The 18,272-nt window shown below is 28.5% G+C and overlaps 2 protein-coding genes across 2 annotated transcripts in view; one reads left to right on the top strand and one right to left on the bottom strand.

Moving 5' to 3' along the window:
• The window catches only part of LOC109595013 (soluble guanylate cyclase 88E), a 38,095-nt gene that overhangs the window by 17,222 nt on the left and 2,601 nt on the right, over positions 1-18,272 (top strand). Inside the window, exons 2-10 of the mRNA XM_049970015.1 lie at positions 10,320-10,498; positions 11,913-12,194; positions 12,286-12,491; positions 12,544-12,667; positions 13,881-14,022; positions 14,083-14,209; positions 14,262-14,466; positions 14,622-14,768; positions 16,783-16,915. Of these exons, the coding sequence (XP_049825972.1) occupies positions 10,331-10,498; positions 11,913-12,194; positions 12,286-12,491; positions 12,544-12,667; positions 13,881-14,022; positions 14,083-14,209; positions 14,262-14,466; positions 14,622-14,768; positions 16,783-16,915 (1,534 nt within the window). The 5' untranslated portion in view covers positions 10,320-10,330. The remainder of the gene's footprint in view (positions 1-10,319; positions 10,499-11,912; positions 12,195-12,285; positions 12,492-12,543; positions 12,668-13,880; positions 14,023-14,082; positions 14,210-14,261; positions 14,467-14,621; positions 14,769-16,782; positions 16,916-18,272) is intronic.
• On the bottom strand, positions 10,734-18,126 carry LOC109595012 (uncharacterized). Its single transcript, XM_020010286.2, has 5 exons — positions 17,987-18,126; positions 11,823-11,870; positions 11,525-11,685; positions 11,063-11,468; positions 10,734-11,009 (listed from the first exon to the last, which is right to left on the bottom strand). The coding sequence occupies exons 2-5, from the start codon at positions 11,854-11,856 to the stop codon at positions 10,756-10,758; spliced, it is 855 nt and encodes a 284-aa protein (XP_019865845.1). The 5' UTR covers positions 11,857-11,870; positions 17,987-18,126; the 3' UTR covers positions 10,734-10,755.

Here is an 18,272-nt window from a genome sequence, read left to right as displayed (position 1 = left end):
TTTTGTGTAACAACGAAAGACAGAGACTATCAATGCTAGAACTATATTTATAAAAATTTAATGCAGATTACATTTTAAAACATTTTTTATATATTTATATATTATATATTATAATTACTTCTTTAATATTTGTATCATGTTGGGTTAGCTTAGGAAATACTGATTGCTTTTAAAATTAACGATAAACTCCAAGCTTTTTATGAAAAAAAGCCTTTAATTACCGTTAAATTTTCTCTTAAACTTTACTAAACTTTTCATTAAACGATCATCAGTTAGGTCAAACGACTTAATGAAAGTTTTACCCTCCGTGTGATAATTTAATTTGAAAATAAAGTTGCTTTTAATTATTCATTAACTATGTTAGGAAGTGTTAATAAAATTTTAAATATTGAAAATTTTGATAGTTAATAAATTGTAAAACAAATAATAATTATTAAAATTTATTAAACAAATCATTCGGAGTTTTTTGATTAGTATTTTTAATTATGTCTGCCTCAATAAAGTTCTAGACGTTAACAATATTTCATGTTTAATATCTTGCAAGTGCAAGATATTTTTATAAATTCAAAAAAATATTATAAAAAATAACATCAACTATCAAATGCAGACATTATAACTCAACTTGTAGGGTCTCCTTTTCGACATTCCCTAACAAAAAAAAAGTCCACAAAAGTGCAAAGTATTAAATTCTACAAAATTAAATACAAAAAAAAGGGAAAAGGTTCACTTTCGTGAAATATTAACATGAAATAAAATATAAAAAGTGGAAAATTTCACCGGGAGTTCTTGTATAGTCGTCATTAAAGCGTCCCGCCTCGTTACATTCAGCTCTACCATTAAGACTTTGATTTATCATTATTGTCACGAGAAAATTAAGAGTCGAGATAATAAGTTTTTTAATTAACATAAACAAACGAGCGGGAAAAACAATAAATTTCATTTGTATGAAAAATTCAATATAAAATGTGTCGATCTAAATCCCTATAATTTATTTTATTTAATTAAACTAATATAAATTACTTTTTTGATGTTCATAAACATTACTCTGGGATACAAATTTGAACACGAAGATCAATTTTTTTTTATATTTGGGACCTAGATAATGGCAAATTTGTGTCCATCAATTTGCCAGTTTACTTAAAACGACGTTCAGAATTAATGGTAAGGTCGATTGAGATGAGTAATACTTCGTTAGAAAGGTGATTAAATTACGCATCCAACGGTATATAATTCCTAACTGACGGAAGGAAGTCATTGGATGTAACTTCAAATTTCAACCACTTGTAATTGCAATGCCTCAAGTTTTAATATTTTTACTCGATAGTACAAATATCTTAAGATAAGAATTAATTTAATGCTATTTAATTCTAAGAGTATTCGGAACAAAATATTGTAATTTCAAAATTCAAATAAGTCAATTAAAATTTATTTCTTTCTCACAAAAAATCTAGGTGATCAAAGCGATATATGACGTAAAAGGTTGTTCCTACACATGATTGGACTAGAACGAATATATCAAAGTTTCATCAACGAACATATGAAGGTGAGCTTTCAGAGGTTTCTTGTACGAGATCTGACTGATAGAAATCATAAAATTTGAAGTTAAAAGAAAGTCTTTATACAGTTCAAATGAGTGTAATATAAATAAATTTAGAAGTACACATAAATATTCATTATTTTCCTCTCTCTCTCATTACATTTTCATTTCTTATCTAATCTTGGTTTACCAGTGCTTGAAATGTTTGTAATTTACTAACCTATCACTTGAAAAAAAGTATTCATATGGCAAAAGTGACGAAAATGGTTAAAATTTGCATGAAATCTGAACTCTCTACAACTGTAACTCAGTTATTTTCCCTCCGAATGAAACAAATTGGATACAGTTGGATTCATAAATTACTCACCTTTCTAATCTTGATGCGACCTCAAGTTATATGTAAACCAAAAAAAAAAACAAACTTTCCTCCCATTTCTAGAAGAATGGCTAAGATGAAGACAAATTAATTTGATTTTCTTGTTCAGCATACACACATTGACCTAAATATTGAATAATCTAATATTGAAAAAAGTAAAGTAAAAATGTTACTTTATATTAAATAAGGTATTTTCTAATTTGACAATAAATAACTACTAACGGATAAGCTATTTTTAATGACATTGCACATTACTTTACTTCTGATATTAATTGGAAGGTTCGCAATTAATTAATTTGAAATTTGAAACATAATTAAACTTTCCTCGCTCGGTACAAAGGTAATTAAATTTCAAAGCTTACTTAATTGTATGCAGTTCACAGCATACAATGAGATTTAACAAATAATTACTGCAATGCAATTAACACATTCTTTAACAGATTTCTAAACATAGATTGATAAGATAATTGCGTTCATAAAGAAAACAATATTACTGAATGGGCGGAAACATAAACACTTCTGAATGAAACCCCACAACAATAAACCGACTATATTTTATTTGTACAAGGTTGTAAACTAATAAATCAAATTCAAATATTGCCCATTCTAATTTAAGCGTGTATAATTGATGAACGAAATGACTGATTAGCGGAGAGATTTGCGTCAATAAGGACACGTACTCGCAATTTTGATTCACAAAAGGAGCTGCTAATTATAGTCCGGCTTAACGACAATTATTAATTAATTGATGATTATATAGGAATCCGATTACACAACCATCAACAGTCATAATAAACGTAACGCATTAAAAACATAACTTAACGCTGATTTCCATGTGCCAATCAATGAAACGTATACCTGGATATTCGGGTCTAATTTATACAAATAAATGTAATAAACATTTGATATCCAGTTAAAGGTCCTCGGTTTCAATAAATTTCGCACCCTTAGGCAGAATTCTCCGCAAACAACTTTTTCACATATAATCAACCAGTTCCGAAGGGGAATATGCAATACGGCATGTTTGAACTTCGCAGATTACTTGTAATTTGAAAATTGTTAAAGTTGGGGTGGTTATTACCGACGAGAAAAAAGTCGAGAAAGTTGAAAATATATAAGTTTCAAAAGTTTAATTGCAGCTATGATATACAGTTATTAAATTTTGAGATTGTTTGATGAAATTTTCATTCGGTTGAAAAGTTTTGATGTTATCGATACGGGTTGTTTTTGATGGCGATGTTCCCACATCTTTACATGACTTATTTCATATTTTTCCCTCATCTCGCACATTTCAGTATCCTGTAATATCTGAACGCATTACTAGGAAAGCTAGAGATTGGAAACGTGCATGGAAATTATAAAAATATCGATTCAGACGAAACGTTTTTAAAATAAAGTAACCAAACATTATTTTTATAAAGAATATATTTCATTTGATTTATTTTAGACGTTAGATTATCACAATTTTATTGGAAATTCATTTAATTAATTAATTAATAATTAGTTTTTATTGGCCGTCTTCTGAGCTATTATTCATTAAAATTAAATAAAAAAATACGACAAACCTCTAATTATAATTATTATATTATATTAATATGTTTAATGAAACTTTTAAAATTATTATATTAATGAATATTGTGGGTATTATTTTCTCATATAAAATTTTGCACCCTAATTTTTAACTTTTAACTTTTTTAAATTTTCTAGTCATGAGTTGAAGTACTTTATATTTTAAAACATAAACTTTTATAAAATGGGTATTTATTTCATTTTTTAATAATGTCTGTCATATTTTTAGACTAAAACAAATTAGCTTGAATTACAAAGATATAGAGACAACAATGTAAATGGTGGAAAAAAAACTCAAATGTATGTCTTTTGCTTATTGTTCATAAAATCGAATAAAAGTTTTTTTGATCTGAAAATATACTTTTATTATATTAATAATTAGTTTGAAATAGTTTAAATATACATTGAATAATTTCTCATATAAAAGCATGCACCTCAACTTTTGCAAAATCTTTTATATTGTAGTTTAATTCAAAAAAAAGTTTCTAACTTCCTGTTTCAAACTTTCTGGCCATATGTTGAAGAACTTGCAAACCTTTATACTGTGAAACATTAACTTTTCTAATTTATTTATTTATTCTTTTCTCATTTTCTTTATTTTTTAATAATATTTCCGTTATATTTCATAAGATAAATTATAGTTAAAACTTTATTAGATAAGTATAAAACATACTTTCTAATAAATGATAATAATTAGATTATTATAACAAAATAAATATTAATATTTTATTTAGAATTTAATTGAAATAAAAAACAATATAAAATTTAATTATAATGAATATTTCATTTAAATTAAATTTTAATTAATTTTAAGTTATTATAAATAAAATAAATGTAAAATTTAACAACTCCTAATTTAAAATATATTTAATAATAAATACACCTACTAAAATAATATATTTGAATAAATTCATTTAACTAATTAATATTTTATGTCGATTTCAAAATTATAAATGTTGTTTATGTAATATTAAAAAACTCATTGTTTGTAATTACTTGTTTTATTTGATATTTTATATTTTTTATTATATAAAATTAATTTTACCATTATAAGTATATTACATTTTATATTTTATATTTTAATTCTTATTAATTTAATTTGGTATATAATGAAAACATATTAATTTTGTAATATTGTGGAAGTTTAATGTTTATATACATTTTCAAAATTTGGCGAATGCGCAACATTAATGTTGTTAAAATGTAATTGTAACCTATTACTTTTATTTACTCTGCTACTTAATAAATTATATTTTAGTACTAAATTATTTAAATTAAATTAAATTTATAATAAATTACAAAGTAACAAATGTGAAAAAGTATTAAATATATGTGTGAAGGAGGATATATGAAAATTATGTTTAAAATAATTGTTCACTCTAAATTATTTGGTTAATTAAATTTTATAAAACCTCAGAATTTCATCCGAATTATAAAGTTTATATGTGTATCACAGTATGTGTAAATAATTTTAGATCCAAAGATTTACCAAATTTTAATGACTGTTCCTGTTGGCGTTGTTCTTCTGGGAATTTAATATATACCAAACATTAGACTTACACAACTAGTTGGAGAGTTTAGTACGTATTAAACGACACCCACTGTTCCATACCTTTATTAAAGGACGTCTAATTTTGTGTAAAGGGAGAGGAAGCAGATTATTAAATAAATTCAGATTACACGCAAAAACATTTAGAGACGAATTCTACTGTCCTTTTGTTAATTCACCGACACTTGAATTAATTTATAACAGATACTTACAACGAACGAGTAAAGGAATTTTGTTTTCCAACTTCCAAAGTGCCACATTGTAACTTTTAAAGTAATGGGGAAAATCTCTTATTAAAAGTTTTATCGCAATACCAGATCACTGTTAAATTAATAAAATTTCGAACTTTTGCGTCTTTTTACAAATGATTTTTTTATACTTCAAATGTTTGTTGGTGCGATTTATGTTGATTTTTTTTTAAGTCAACACTTGAAGCTCTGCAAGTAATATGCAAACACAAGCATTCTAGCATATTTGATTTAAATTGCTTGTTAGCGTATTATTTATGGCAATATTATTAACTATTGATTTTATCAATAACATTTCAGCAAGACTCAGAGAGGAATAATATTTGCATGTAAATCATAGTACAATAAAAGTATACTTTGTAGCGATGCCTCTCTCCTGGGAATACAACAATTTTGATGCGGTTGCAAAATTGCTTCCAGACATGGATGAGGAGACTAAGGCTTTAATCCATTGTAATCGTCTTAGAAACTATATAACGTCTCAGATATTGGTTGAAAATTGCCTGGGCTTTATTCAACACGCACCATTCGAATATTATGCAAATAAATTATATCAAGGACATAACAAAATATCTTAGTTATTAGTACTTTGCTTCAAAATGTCTTAGGGAATATTGTTAACAAGAATAGCCAAACAATAAGCAGTTTTAATAAAAGAATGTAATAAAGACATCTTTCACATGCAAATTATCGTGTTTTTATGTGTATCGTGGAATATTTCTTTGTCATCCAGTTGATACGATATACTCCTTATTCAGAAAGGAATTACGGAATACGACGGCGGTATATCACAGTTGCGTCAAGGACCTACTAGATAGATAGATAATGAAGAAAGCCGACAAAAGTAAAGGAGAAAATTAATGAGTCAGATTACAAACATATCAAAATTAAACAACAATGTGAATGGTGGTAGTTACAAGGATTCCCCGTTTTTTCCCGTCACGTCTTAAATGAGATGTAGTTAATGACGACCGTTGAATTCAGTATCAAATTTGAAGACATTTGTTAGTATTGGATATCTTTTGTGTCTGTTCAATTTGCTTTTGTTGTACTTAATGAAAATCATGCACATTCTATAAAACGTGACCACCCATGATGATTATATCACAGTTTTTTAACTATTTTCAATTTTCATAAATTGTTTAAGAAAAAAGGGTGTTTGGGAAAGATTTACAATTTTACTTTAGTGTCCGTTAATGGGGTGTTCGAACCGTTTACTTAAACAGAGCCAAAATATACACTGTTCATATTTTTGCACTCTTTTTGATTTAGTTATTGCTTTTAGCTTCAATAACAGAAGAAACTATCAAAGTGGACAAATACGAATACAATTTTGGACAATGACAAGTGACAATAGTAATGTAGGCTTAATTTGCAAATGTGTATATTTTAGTCAATTTTCATTATTGACAGTTAATTCATTTTGCAGTTATTCTCTAGTTTCTCAGTACAAAGGTCTAATAATTTTACTATTAAATAAGTGTCAATGTTGACAGTTGCATACAATTTTAAATAAATTTTGATGCAAACTAATATAATTTAAAATATTTAAAATTTGTTTTGTGCTTTAAAAAGTTTAACACTAAACTAATTAACTAGTTAGAAAGTTATTTTCACTTGTTTCCAAAATAATTTCACACATTCTCTCAGTCATCCGAATAACCAATTGTGAGAACAAAAGTTGTTGAGAACATGTGATAAATGACACGTTCGCAGACGAACAGTATTCAATTAATTTTTATGGGATCAATAGTTCAATAAGCTTCTAACTGCATTACCTTTCCCAAATATTTTATAGCTAATAAATCATACTTCATTAACCATAAAATCACTGAATTTGACATACAACATGGAACATTCAATTACGTATTTTTATATCAACAAGGTTGTAATGTTGTTTTATTGTGTTTACGTGAGTTTAATGAATTCCATTTTCAATCTAAAACATTTGGGCAACCAAATGCTTGAATGTCAATAAAAGTAATATAATTAATCAAAAAGTTTCAGATTAAATATTGATTTTACGTTGATGAATGAAAATCGTGCTCTTTTGCCTGGAAGGAACGAGTTACCTGATTATATTTCATCCTTTTGTTACAAACTTTATTAAAAACATTTTGGATACGTTTAATTCTTTCATTTATCATGAAACGTTTCCAATTACAGACAATAAATTGATAAGCCTTGTCAGAAACATGTAATTAACGGTACAAAAAACTGAACGGAATTTCTGACACACACTTTTTTTTTATCAATCAGCATTCTGCATGAACGAAGACGTAATTTAGATCAAAGCGGTTGAGTGGAATCAATCAATACTTCTTCACCACTTTTTCATATGTCAATGCTTAAATTTCGGCGCTTAAAAGCGGACCCTCACACCAAATATTTGCTTTAAACTTATGGACGAAAGTGTTATAAAAATAAAAATTAATAAATTTCCGCCTGGTTCTATTTCGGGGTAATCTTTTACAGAAATCCATTAATAAACGTACGGTTTCGTAAAATAGAACACACTAGTTTCTTTTTTGTGTTTTGGCTTTATGGAGTGCTAAATTTTACTCTTTGGGAAATTTATCAAGTACCCAAAGCGAGGAAATGAATGCTAACGTCTTTTTATGTTGCACTATTGTAAATAACTACCTGCGGTTTTTCATGTTCAGAATTCCAATGTATCTACTAAATATTGACTTTGTATTATGTACATGTCTAAGACATGGGTTCTTACATTCTAAGCATGAGTGCCATTTTTAATTAATTCATAACTGAATCTCCTAAAACTACTTACAGGAAAACCTATGTTATTTTTAAATATCCCCAAATTACATATTCGACTCTCTACCCTACGTCGAGATGTTTTATCTAAAGGCTCTTCTCAAGGCTCTCTAACCACATCTAAAAGTGAGCGCAGATTCATGATAGAAACACATTTATTACTTTTGGACCAATTCTTTAGAAAAGTTTTATTCCTTAATACTATTTACGAGGGTGCCATAGTCTAATGTTTTTAAATATTCCCAAAAACATAAATCTAAAGTTTAGGTAAGCTTCACCTCTTAATCATCAAGTTTTTATTTTATTTCTATAATTTTTAATCAAATTATTATTATTATTTTTTTAATTTCATTTACTTTCTTTTAGTTTTAGTTAGCCACAATTATTTATTATTTTTATGGATGAGGTAGTGTCAAAATAATTCTCATTTATATGTACAGAATAAAATTGAATTATGTAGTTTAGTTTCGGTTGATAAATTTTGCAAAAGGGACATATTAATCCATTGAACATAAATTTATTATTATAGTCAATGTTTTCACTGCATGCACATTGTCATATAATCAGATTAAAATTTGTGTTTCATAACGTAATTAACTAAATTCCAAGAATAAATACATGCATAAATATAATCTGATAAGTTATTCATGAGAATTTCATTAAAATTATAAAAGTAGCTTAAACATTGAAGGGCTGTGTTATGACTATACAAAAGATGTACTGTACAAGTATACATACACAAATGTATATTTAAAATTTGATTACTAAAGTTTACTATTTGTACTCAAATAAATGCTTGCAGTGATAGAATGTTTATTAAAATAAATTCATCACAAATAAATACAAATATTTAATATTTCAGAATTTTGATGGAATATTAAAAAATAAATATCATACGAGATATAAAATAAATTGACATTCAAAACAACTGCCAACGGACCTATAATTTTTACATCGAAGGATGTAAATTCATAAATTATCGCGTTTTATTCGATAAAATAACTGCATCATTAAATTATATGATACGAGATACATTTCAAGCTTTATCACACAATAATACTGGTTTAAACGACTTGTATTGTTTTTGTCTCATTTTTCTGACTTTTTTCAATTGAAGATTTTAAATTTAAAAAAAAAAACAATAAAACCACGATATAAATAATTTTTGTATAAAAATCGTAAATAGTTAAAGCATAATTTTAATTAAATAAAATATATTATTATTATTATTTTAGTCTATCAAACAATAATTAATTTGTTACTGACTTATCTTTCTTTATTTAATTAATTATTCATGTTTTATTTACATAAGTATTAGGTTTTCGTGGAAATTTACATTTAGTTCGCTAATTTATTTTTCTAGATTTATCAGCTGCATCAAAATACATATAAACATATACATTTATATTTTAATCCTCATTACAATCTGTATTATTACAGGACGGCAAGTTATATTGGATCAGTTCACAAATTTAATTAAGATTAATGCTTCTCCAATAAATTTCAGATTTGTCATAATTCGAAATTAAGAAGAAATAATGAAAATTACGCACTACATACAAATTAATGATCAAAACAACTGTCGACAGACCCATAATTTTCAGATCGGACGATATAAGTCCATGAATTACTATGTTTCACTGGATACAATATCCATAACATTAACTATATGGAATCGAGATTAATGTGATTTATCATACAACGTGTTCAGAAATTGCACGCAACAGCTTTAGTTTATATTATTTATTTAAATACTATTTATCTAAAGCTACTACTAATTTTCTAGAAAATTAAATCATAATTCATATTTAAAATCTTGTAACTCGTACAAAGCACGTACTTGGAAATATGTTATTTTAAATGTGATTTAGTATTTAATAATTAAAAATCCAGTTTTTATTTTAATGCCAGAGAAATAATCTTTCAATTGTACCCATTTTAAATACTGATTCGTAACGAGATTGCCGACTTTTTTCAACTGATAACAAAGAAATGTCAACCCTAAAAAAGTAGGTCAAAGCCATGTCGATTACAGACAGCAGTTTCAACTCGAACTTTCCTATAATTGAGTAAATCATTTACAACTTCACAATAAAATTGTCTTTTGAGCTGTATGAATGGTTTATTTTGACAAGAGACCAGTTTGATTAAAATTGTAATAAGAAAAGTTATGGTCTTCTATTGAAGGACAATTATGACTTCTAATTATGGTTATTGCTCCTTATTGTTTTTTACAATTTAAATAAAAGTTGTTTTTTCTTGCAGACAAATGCAACATGTACGGGTTAATAATAGAAAATATGGCGGAGTACATAAAACAAACGTATGGAGAAGAAAAGTGGGAGGAAATCAGAAGAGCCGCAGGAGTAGATCAACCCAGTTTCAGTACACACCAGGTGTATCCTGAAAATTTGATTCCCAGATTATCGAAAAAAGCTGTACAGGTATTTCTTCAACAAGATATGTTTAATATATTTTCACACCCAACATTTATTGTGTGTGTCTGTGACAAATAAAAAGAGTGAAATGATACAATATGGAGATGAAATTTACATACAACATATTTTTCAACCATTGTATGCTTTCATTTATAAAAGTGTCCCTTTAGGGATTTCCAGCTTATATACTTTTCCATTCAAACCGGCCGTAAAAATTTATCACACTCAATTACCCAGACAGTGTAATTAAAAAAATATTTTATTCAAGATTCTTCAATTGTTTTGGGTTGCTCCGGAGCGGAACATTCATCTTTCATTATTTCATCGCCTTCGTCGTACATTGGCATCAAATATTCAGTCTGGTATAATTTTTGTACCATTGGATTCACAAATCTGATCTTTTTATATTCCAAAGGATCCATCATATAACCTCTTTCTGAATCTGGATCCTCGGGGTTTGGTAAGAACATTTCAATCGGTTTGCACAACGGTTCCTCGTTAGTACGGAACTTATGACCTGGAATTCAAATTAATTTACAATTTATCCGCAAATTGAACTGTCGTAGTTACCTTTCTCGATAAACAATCTGTATGGTGGATCAGGAGTATCGTCCCAGTAAAGGAACGTAGGAATTTTCGGCTTCGGTATTTTGTAACACATCCGTTTCTTTTCAATCAGTTCATTACAGAGTCTCTCCAATATTATGACAACGTGTTCGGACATTTCATCTGGTGCATTTTCGAATGGTATCTTTCCATTCAACACTAAATATTTCATTCTTTGGTATTCCTTCACTTCCCTCTCTTTAATTCGTCGTTGCATCATATAGGCCACATCTTCCATTATTCTGACTTTCAAATGAAGCATGTAATCTCGGTCCATGCAGCTTACCAAATTCGAACCCATCAGTTTTTCCAAAGTCTCCCGAACAACACCCATTGCATATTGTATGCTTGGCTTCTGCCACCATCTTACCTAAAATCAAAATGGGATTTGAAATGGTAATAATGTATGTTGATTATTGGAATTACCACAGCCTTGTATTCACTTGGATTTAAATCGAATTTTAGTTTCTTTTCGCTCTTAGTCACCCGAATGTCCGAGTACTTTTGCAAAATAGCCTGCGTTTGGTGAATGCTCTTTATTCCTGTTTTCAGTTTGGGTTTGGAAGTAACAATTCCAGAAATTTTGACTGTAATTAAATTTGATACGATTTGATAGAAGCTGCATTTATTGACAATTAATGAAATATTAATTAATATATAATATGTGTAAATAATATATATATGTAATATGATATGTAAAGTAAAGTAAAAAAAATAATCTTACCTGAAATGGCCTTTCCGTCCAAGTTATCATCCATCTTGCTGCAGTTATCTGTAAAATAATACAATTATAATAAATAAATCGTTGTTACAGATTCTAAATGTTAGTGAGAAAGACTTCTTCGACCAAATGGGGGTGTTCTTTATAGGCTTCGTGAGTCAATACGGCTACGACCGGGTATTATCAGTTCTGGGTAGACACATGAGGGACTTTTTAAACGGCCTAGATAACCTCCACGAGTATCTGAAGTTTTCCTATCCGAGGATGCGAGCGCCTAGTTTCATTTGCGAAAACGAAACCAGACAAGGATTAACCCTTCATTATCGCAGTAAACGGCGGGGTTTTGTTTATTATACAATGGGACAAATAAGGGAGGTAGGTAACAATGTGAAAGCGACGTTGTTTCACTCAATTTACTCACTGTTAATAGGCACAAGGTATTTTTTGACGTACTTGTACTTTACAGGTGGCTAAGCATTTCTATCACAAGGAAATGAAAATCGAACTGGTTAGAGAGGAGTTGCTATTTGACATGGTGCACGTTACTTTCCAATTAACCTTCGACAATAGGGCGTTTACGCTCGCCTCCTTGGCGATGACTAGGGAGGAAAAACATTTACCAATTAGTGCGTCTGTATTATTTGAAATATTTCCATTTTGTATAGTTTTTGGGTATGTGAACAAGTTACACAAATTTATTTTTATAAAATATAATTTGTTGCAGATCCGATATGGTAGTACGTAGCATAGGAAATTCTTTGATGGTTATTCTACCAGATTTAGTAGGGAAGAAAATAACAAATTGGTTTGATTTAGTTCGTCCTCTAATTGCATTTAAATTTGGTTCAGTAAGTACCATTCTTCAAGTTTTTAATAACACAAAAGAATTTCTTATTAGATGAAACGTTTTTAATTTACTTAAATATTATGTTATAATCTTTACAATCTTTGGGTTTTAATTGAAACATTACGTGAATATTTCATCTAGATAACGAAGCAAATAAAATGTAAATAAACAAAACGAAGCCAACCCGATCTTTTGAGAGTTAATTATGAATTTGCGTCAAGAGTTACTGAACTATTTATGGAAGTAATCGGAGTAGGTGAATGATAAACGGCCGACTAGAGAGGTTTCCAACTTCTAGGATCAATGTCACAACCTTCACCTAGTTGTGTAGATCGCTGTCCTCTAAAAGCAATAATTAACCACAATTTATAACATCATCAAACAATTTTCGTAGCCGGAATTCAACAATTAAACACAACCCCAAAATAATGAAACTGTTGAAAACAATTAGTCCACTAACAAGTATGTTATGAATATTCAAATTTCTTTATTATATTTGCTGAAAGACATAACATGTTTTAAATTTTTTCCAAGTGGATGGATAAAACCCAACTTTACTATAAAAAATAAACGAGATGAGTGTGATACTTTTGAACACATGCTGTTTACATTTTCAAAGATAAAGCCTTGAGCTCGCCTAAAAAATCCGTCTTTGAGAAAGTTCTTACTTTCATAAAAGAAATATATCTTTCAGAAGGGACGAAATAATAACTTAATGCCTGCCTTAACCCGGTTCCATGTATAGAAATTGTATCTACATATGCTTTTATAAATGTTAATACGACTTATTCCGTATCAAAAAAATACATTACGATAATTGAGACTTGATCCACAAATTGATTTTAACCTAAGATGTTTCAGAAGAAAAAAATAATTTGTTAACCTTCAAAGCTTTGATATATTATGCTGATAACAGCTTTTATTAGAAATTTTCTCCTATCTGAGATTGACACAAAATCGTTTCACAAATTCCAGTCATTTATCTTTATGTCAAGTTGCTCAAAGTTTGTCTTCATATTGCCTGTCTGTAACATTAATATTTTACATTAAAGGATACGTGGATACGTAAGATTATGCGCATGTGGAGGATTTTGTTTTTATTTCATGTCTTGGTTATCTCTTCCACGTAGTTTAAACGGAACTCAAGTTTTTTTATTTAATTTTATAGCGGGGATTACTTATAAGAAATAAATAATAAAGTGATGTTTTTTCAGATTTTAAATAGAACAAACAATATTTTTGAATTAGTTACTGTAGAACCAATTATCAACGACAAACATTCCAGTGATGGTCAACGACAAGTAGCTCTTACTGAAGAACTAGACAATTTGGAAGACAAAAATTTGAGATTAAAAGGTAATTAGATTTTCAGATTCAAGGTTCTCATGATACAATCATGTAAATTTGATGATTTAGGTCAGATGGTTTATATGGATAACTGGAAGATGATGATGTACTTAGGAACTCCAGTAATGCCAGACCTAAATTCTCTCATCACCTCCGGTTTATACATTAACGACCTTTCCATGCATGACTTCAGCAGGTAATGGAATCATTGTGAAGCACAACCAAAAAATGTACGTTATTATTTTTAGAGACCTGATGTTGGCCGGTACTCAACAATCAGTGGAACTAAAACTGGCTTTGGATCAGGAACAGCAGAAGAGCAAAAAGTTGGAGGAGTCCATGAGGAAGTTGGATGAAGAAATGAGACGGACGGACGAGCTGCTTTATCAGATGATACCGAAACAAGTAGCTGACCGACTACGGAAAGGCGAAAATCCAATCGACACATGCGAGGTAATTAACTAAACGGCACGAGTTCAACTAATTTGCATTCAATTGCATTCACTTTAATTTAATTAACCGTTTCTATTAGCCTAAGAGTTTTTAGGTTTTTAGGTTTCAGCGTTACAAATTGCTGGATTCTTTATTTTTATTTTTCTCTTTTGTAGATGTTCGATAGCGTATCAATCTTGTTTTCCGACGTTGTTACCTTCACTGAAATATGCAGCAGAATAACTCCTATGGAAGTGGTATCAATGCTGAATGCAATGTACTCAATATTCGATAAATTGACTGAAAGAAACAGAGTGTACAAAGTAAGTGTACCTAGACACTAGCTTTTATTGTTATATATAGAAAAGCCAGCAAATTTACTTTATGAATAAACATATTAATATTTATTTATTTATCTCTTGCTGTTAGATAACACACAACTCGTGACAACGTAGAAGTAGAATAAATTTATTACATTTTTAGGAAATGTTATCTTTTTAGACCCCGATTTATACTCCCATTTATAAAAATAATATATTATTTTAATTATTGCAATTTATATAACTTCTATAATAATAAAATAAAAAAAAATAGTTCAATTTCCGTCCACAAGTAAAAGTTATTAATACTCTTTTACAACCTTCATGTGTCTTAAAATGGGGAGTTAAACGTGTACTTGAAATTAAATGTACTTTATATGGAGACACATAAACTGAATTGCACGTTTTAATGGCACAATGTAGAAACAAACACTTCTATTCAATCTCGATTTACCCTTAAAGTCGCCTTTTTTACGAGCAATATGTTTGATAAAAACCAGATCCATCAAACGTTGTATTTGTTAGGATTGAATCCCATTAGAGTATTGACTTCTAAAACGACATTTTATTTTCTGTATCTATCCAAGCTATAAACACGGATACAAAGGATACGTTTTGTTTGATGATTTCCAAGGTGTAAATTGTCTCTGTCAAGATAAATTTAAACAGAATAAATATTGAATTTCGTAACATGTAGGTGGTTTGCAAGAATATACTCTCTAATTGATATAATATATAACTTTCTCTGGAGCATTTTAACTATTAATTAACAAATGGCAAACACTTGTAAACTTCTATCTTGTTTGTTTTTGAAACCGTTTGTAATATGTAAAACAGTTAATGTTAATGTTCTCTGATGTAGAGTATATCCAAATCCTGTTAACATTATAAGAAATAAATATTCTGCAAAGGTGATCAATGTATTATAAGAGGCAATATTTTCTTATAATGTAAATGTTTGACATCCTATTTAATTTGATTATTAAAATCAAATTAGAAATTATCTTCAATAAATTACAATTAATCATTAATTCATGAAATCTCAATCAACGAATCAGAGAACAATGAAACAGATTTTTTACTATTCCAGAGGTTTTACCTTTATAAATCAACATTGTATTTCGATCATGCACAAACTCGGTATGAAAACACATGAAATGAAATCCAATTATAAATAAATATGAAATTGGAACGAAATACAAACAATGCAATTTCAGTTCAATAGATGAAAATGTAGTGAAATATCAAATACAAATGTTAAATGTTAACAAAACATACAGGATTTTAAATAAACAAATTGCAATTGTAATTATCTTTACAAATAAATAATTTATGCATGTTTATCCTTTCCATGTAATCGATCATATCAATTATTAAAGGTTTTAGTGTGATGTGAGCAATCAACTTAAACTGTGTTTCGCTATTTCAAATAATTGCATGCACTTTTAACATATATATATATATATATATATATATATATATATATATATATATATATATATATATATATATATATTGGGTGGCCAAATGGAGAACTGTGGTGGACAAAAAAATCTAACTTTTACAAGAATATTTTCAAATACATTTAAAAGAAAGTGTAAATTTAAAGTGATCAAATTAATATTTCCTGCTGCTAATTTATCAATGGTTTGTTAAATATGATAAAATAAGAAAAACTTTTTTAGATTGTCAAAATAGCAAGAAATTTTAATTTTTCTGAAACCAGTGATTATTTTTTTCTACACCTATTAGCCACCCTGTGTATATATATCTAGCAACACTTCAATAAACGTATCAACCAAAATCTGCTTCTAAATATTGCTTAATTTAATTTAATTAGTACACAATTGGTTCAATACATTTTCTACTAATAAAGATGTTTTTTCAGTGTGATTTTTGCATGCGATTAAATTGCAATGTTCTTGTTGCTGTAAATGTCGCACCACTGTGTTAACTGTGTTATTTGTGTGCACCTCTTGGTGACAATTCGTCTGTATTCCATCTGTGGCTGGCTCAGGTGGAGACAATCGGGGATGCATATATGGTTGTCAGTGGGGCGCCCGAGAAGGAGGGCAATCACGCGGCACGGGTCTGTGATATGGCACTGGACATGGTGGACGCCATTACCGATCTCAAAGATCCATCAACCGGTAAGTACAGTCAAATCAACCAGTCAATTTAGGTGTACAGTGGTTGGCAAATTACAACCAAATAAGTAAATAATATTTACTTAAAACTGCGTTCAGAATAAAGTTCGATTGAGATGATAACACTTAGAAATTTGAAAATAGAAAATATTATGCATCCATCTACACCTAATGTGTTTCATTCGGAAGAAAAATAACTGACTTAGATACAGCTGCAGAATTTTTTTGTCATTTTCGTAAACATTTAAGTAAACATTTCAACAACAATTTGAATTGGGGATTTTTTCATTTTTAATCGATATCTTATTCAAATACAAACATTTAAAGCCCTGACTAAGACTGGATAAAAACTGTATACACAGATGAAAAATAGTTAATTGAAATTGCCTCTATTATCAATTGTATAATATTTAACTAACTTAAGTTCAGTTGAAGTGGATATTTTGTATGCGTTCAAAGTTTACTCAAGACCATCTCAAAGAGTCTAATATTTTTTGGGATAATACAAATATCTCATTTAAAAAAAGAAACATATTCATGCCAAAATATTTCCAAGCACAAATAGAATTAATTTTTGTTTCATTTAGTTCTTCTACTAGAAAATCTAGATGATCAAATAGGTGGACAAGATGAAAGGTTTCTTCAACATACTATGGCTGGTTTACTATATGCTGAAGTTGAAGCTTTTTTCACAGTTTAAATGGATGAAACATGTAGAAATATAAGTGAATTTAAATATTCGTTCATTTTTCATTTTTTATTCAACCTTATTATAAGTATATCACAATTTGAAATGATTATAATTGAACAAACTAGAAATTAAACTGTAAAACTAAGAGTGAAATGGCTGGATGTGGTCAAAAATTGCATAAAATTTGTTAAAACTATTATTTATCTGTTGATTGAAACGAATTAAGTATTGTTGAATGCATAAAATATTATTTCTTTGCTTAATACTCCTTAAACATATATCAAGTTTCTTCTATATTTTTGTTGTAAACTAAGTAATATAATCGAACGAAGCTTTCTGAACCGATGTTTCTGTTAATGAAAACACTGATCAAAAATACTTACCCTAGAATTTTGTCCACACCCTAAAACGAAATTTAACTTCGAATTTTTCAAGTTTAATTAACAGGTCAGCATTTCACTAATACTACATTTAATTTTATTAAAATTTTATGACATTTTGTCAAAAACTTTACAACGATGACATTTCTAATGCCAACAATTCGACGACCATTTCTAAATTATTCCAAACTGGAATTAATTTATGCCAAGAATATCATCAGAAATTGTCCTGTTGGCATTTCACACCACAACAGACAAGAATCTCAATTGTTCCCCATTTCCAGTTTAT

This window comes from Aethina tumida, chromosome 7, assembly GCF_024364675.1.
Source record: "Aethina tumida isolate Nest 87 chromosome 7, icAetTumi1.1, whole genome shotgun sequence".
Classification (NCBI taxonomy): domain Eukaryota; kingdom Metazoa; phylum Arthropoda; class Insecta; order Coleoptera; family Nitidulidae; genus Aethina; species Aethina tumida.
Note: the sequence above shows the minus strand (reverse complement) of the source record. Positions and strands in the feature narration are given on the sequence as shown.

Excerpts from the sequence above, each read along its gene's own strand:
- LOC109595012 (XM_020010286.2), bottom strand. The coding sequence starts at position 11,856 with ATGGATGATAACTTGGACGGAAAGGCCATTTCAG. Across the intron at positions 11,686-11,822 it reads GGACGGAAAGGCCATTTCAG|TCAAAATTTCTGGAATTGTT; the intron begins GTAAGATTATTT and ends ATTTAATTACAG. Across the intron at positions 11,469-11,524 it reads CAAGTGAATACAAGGCTGTG|GTAAGATGGTGGCAGAAGCC; the intron begins GTAATTCCAATA and ends TTTTGATTTTAG.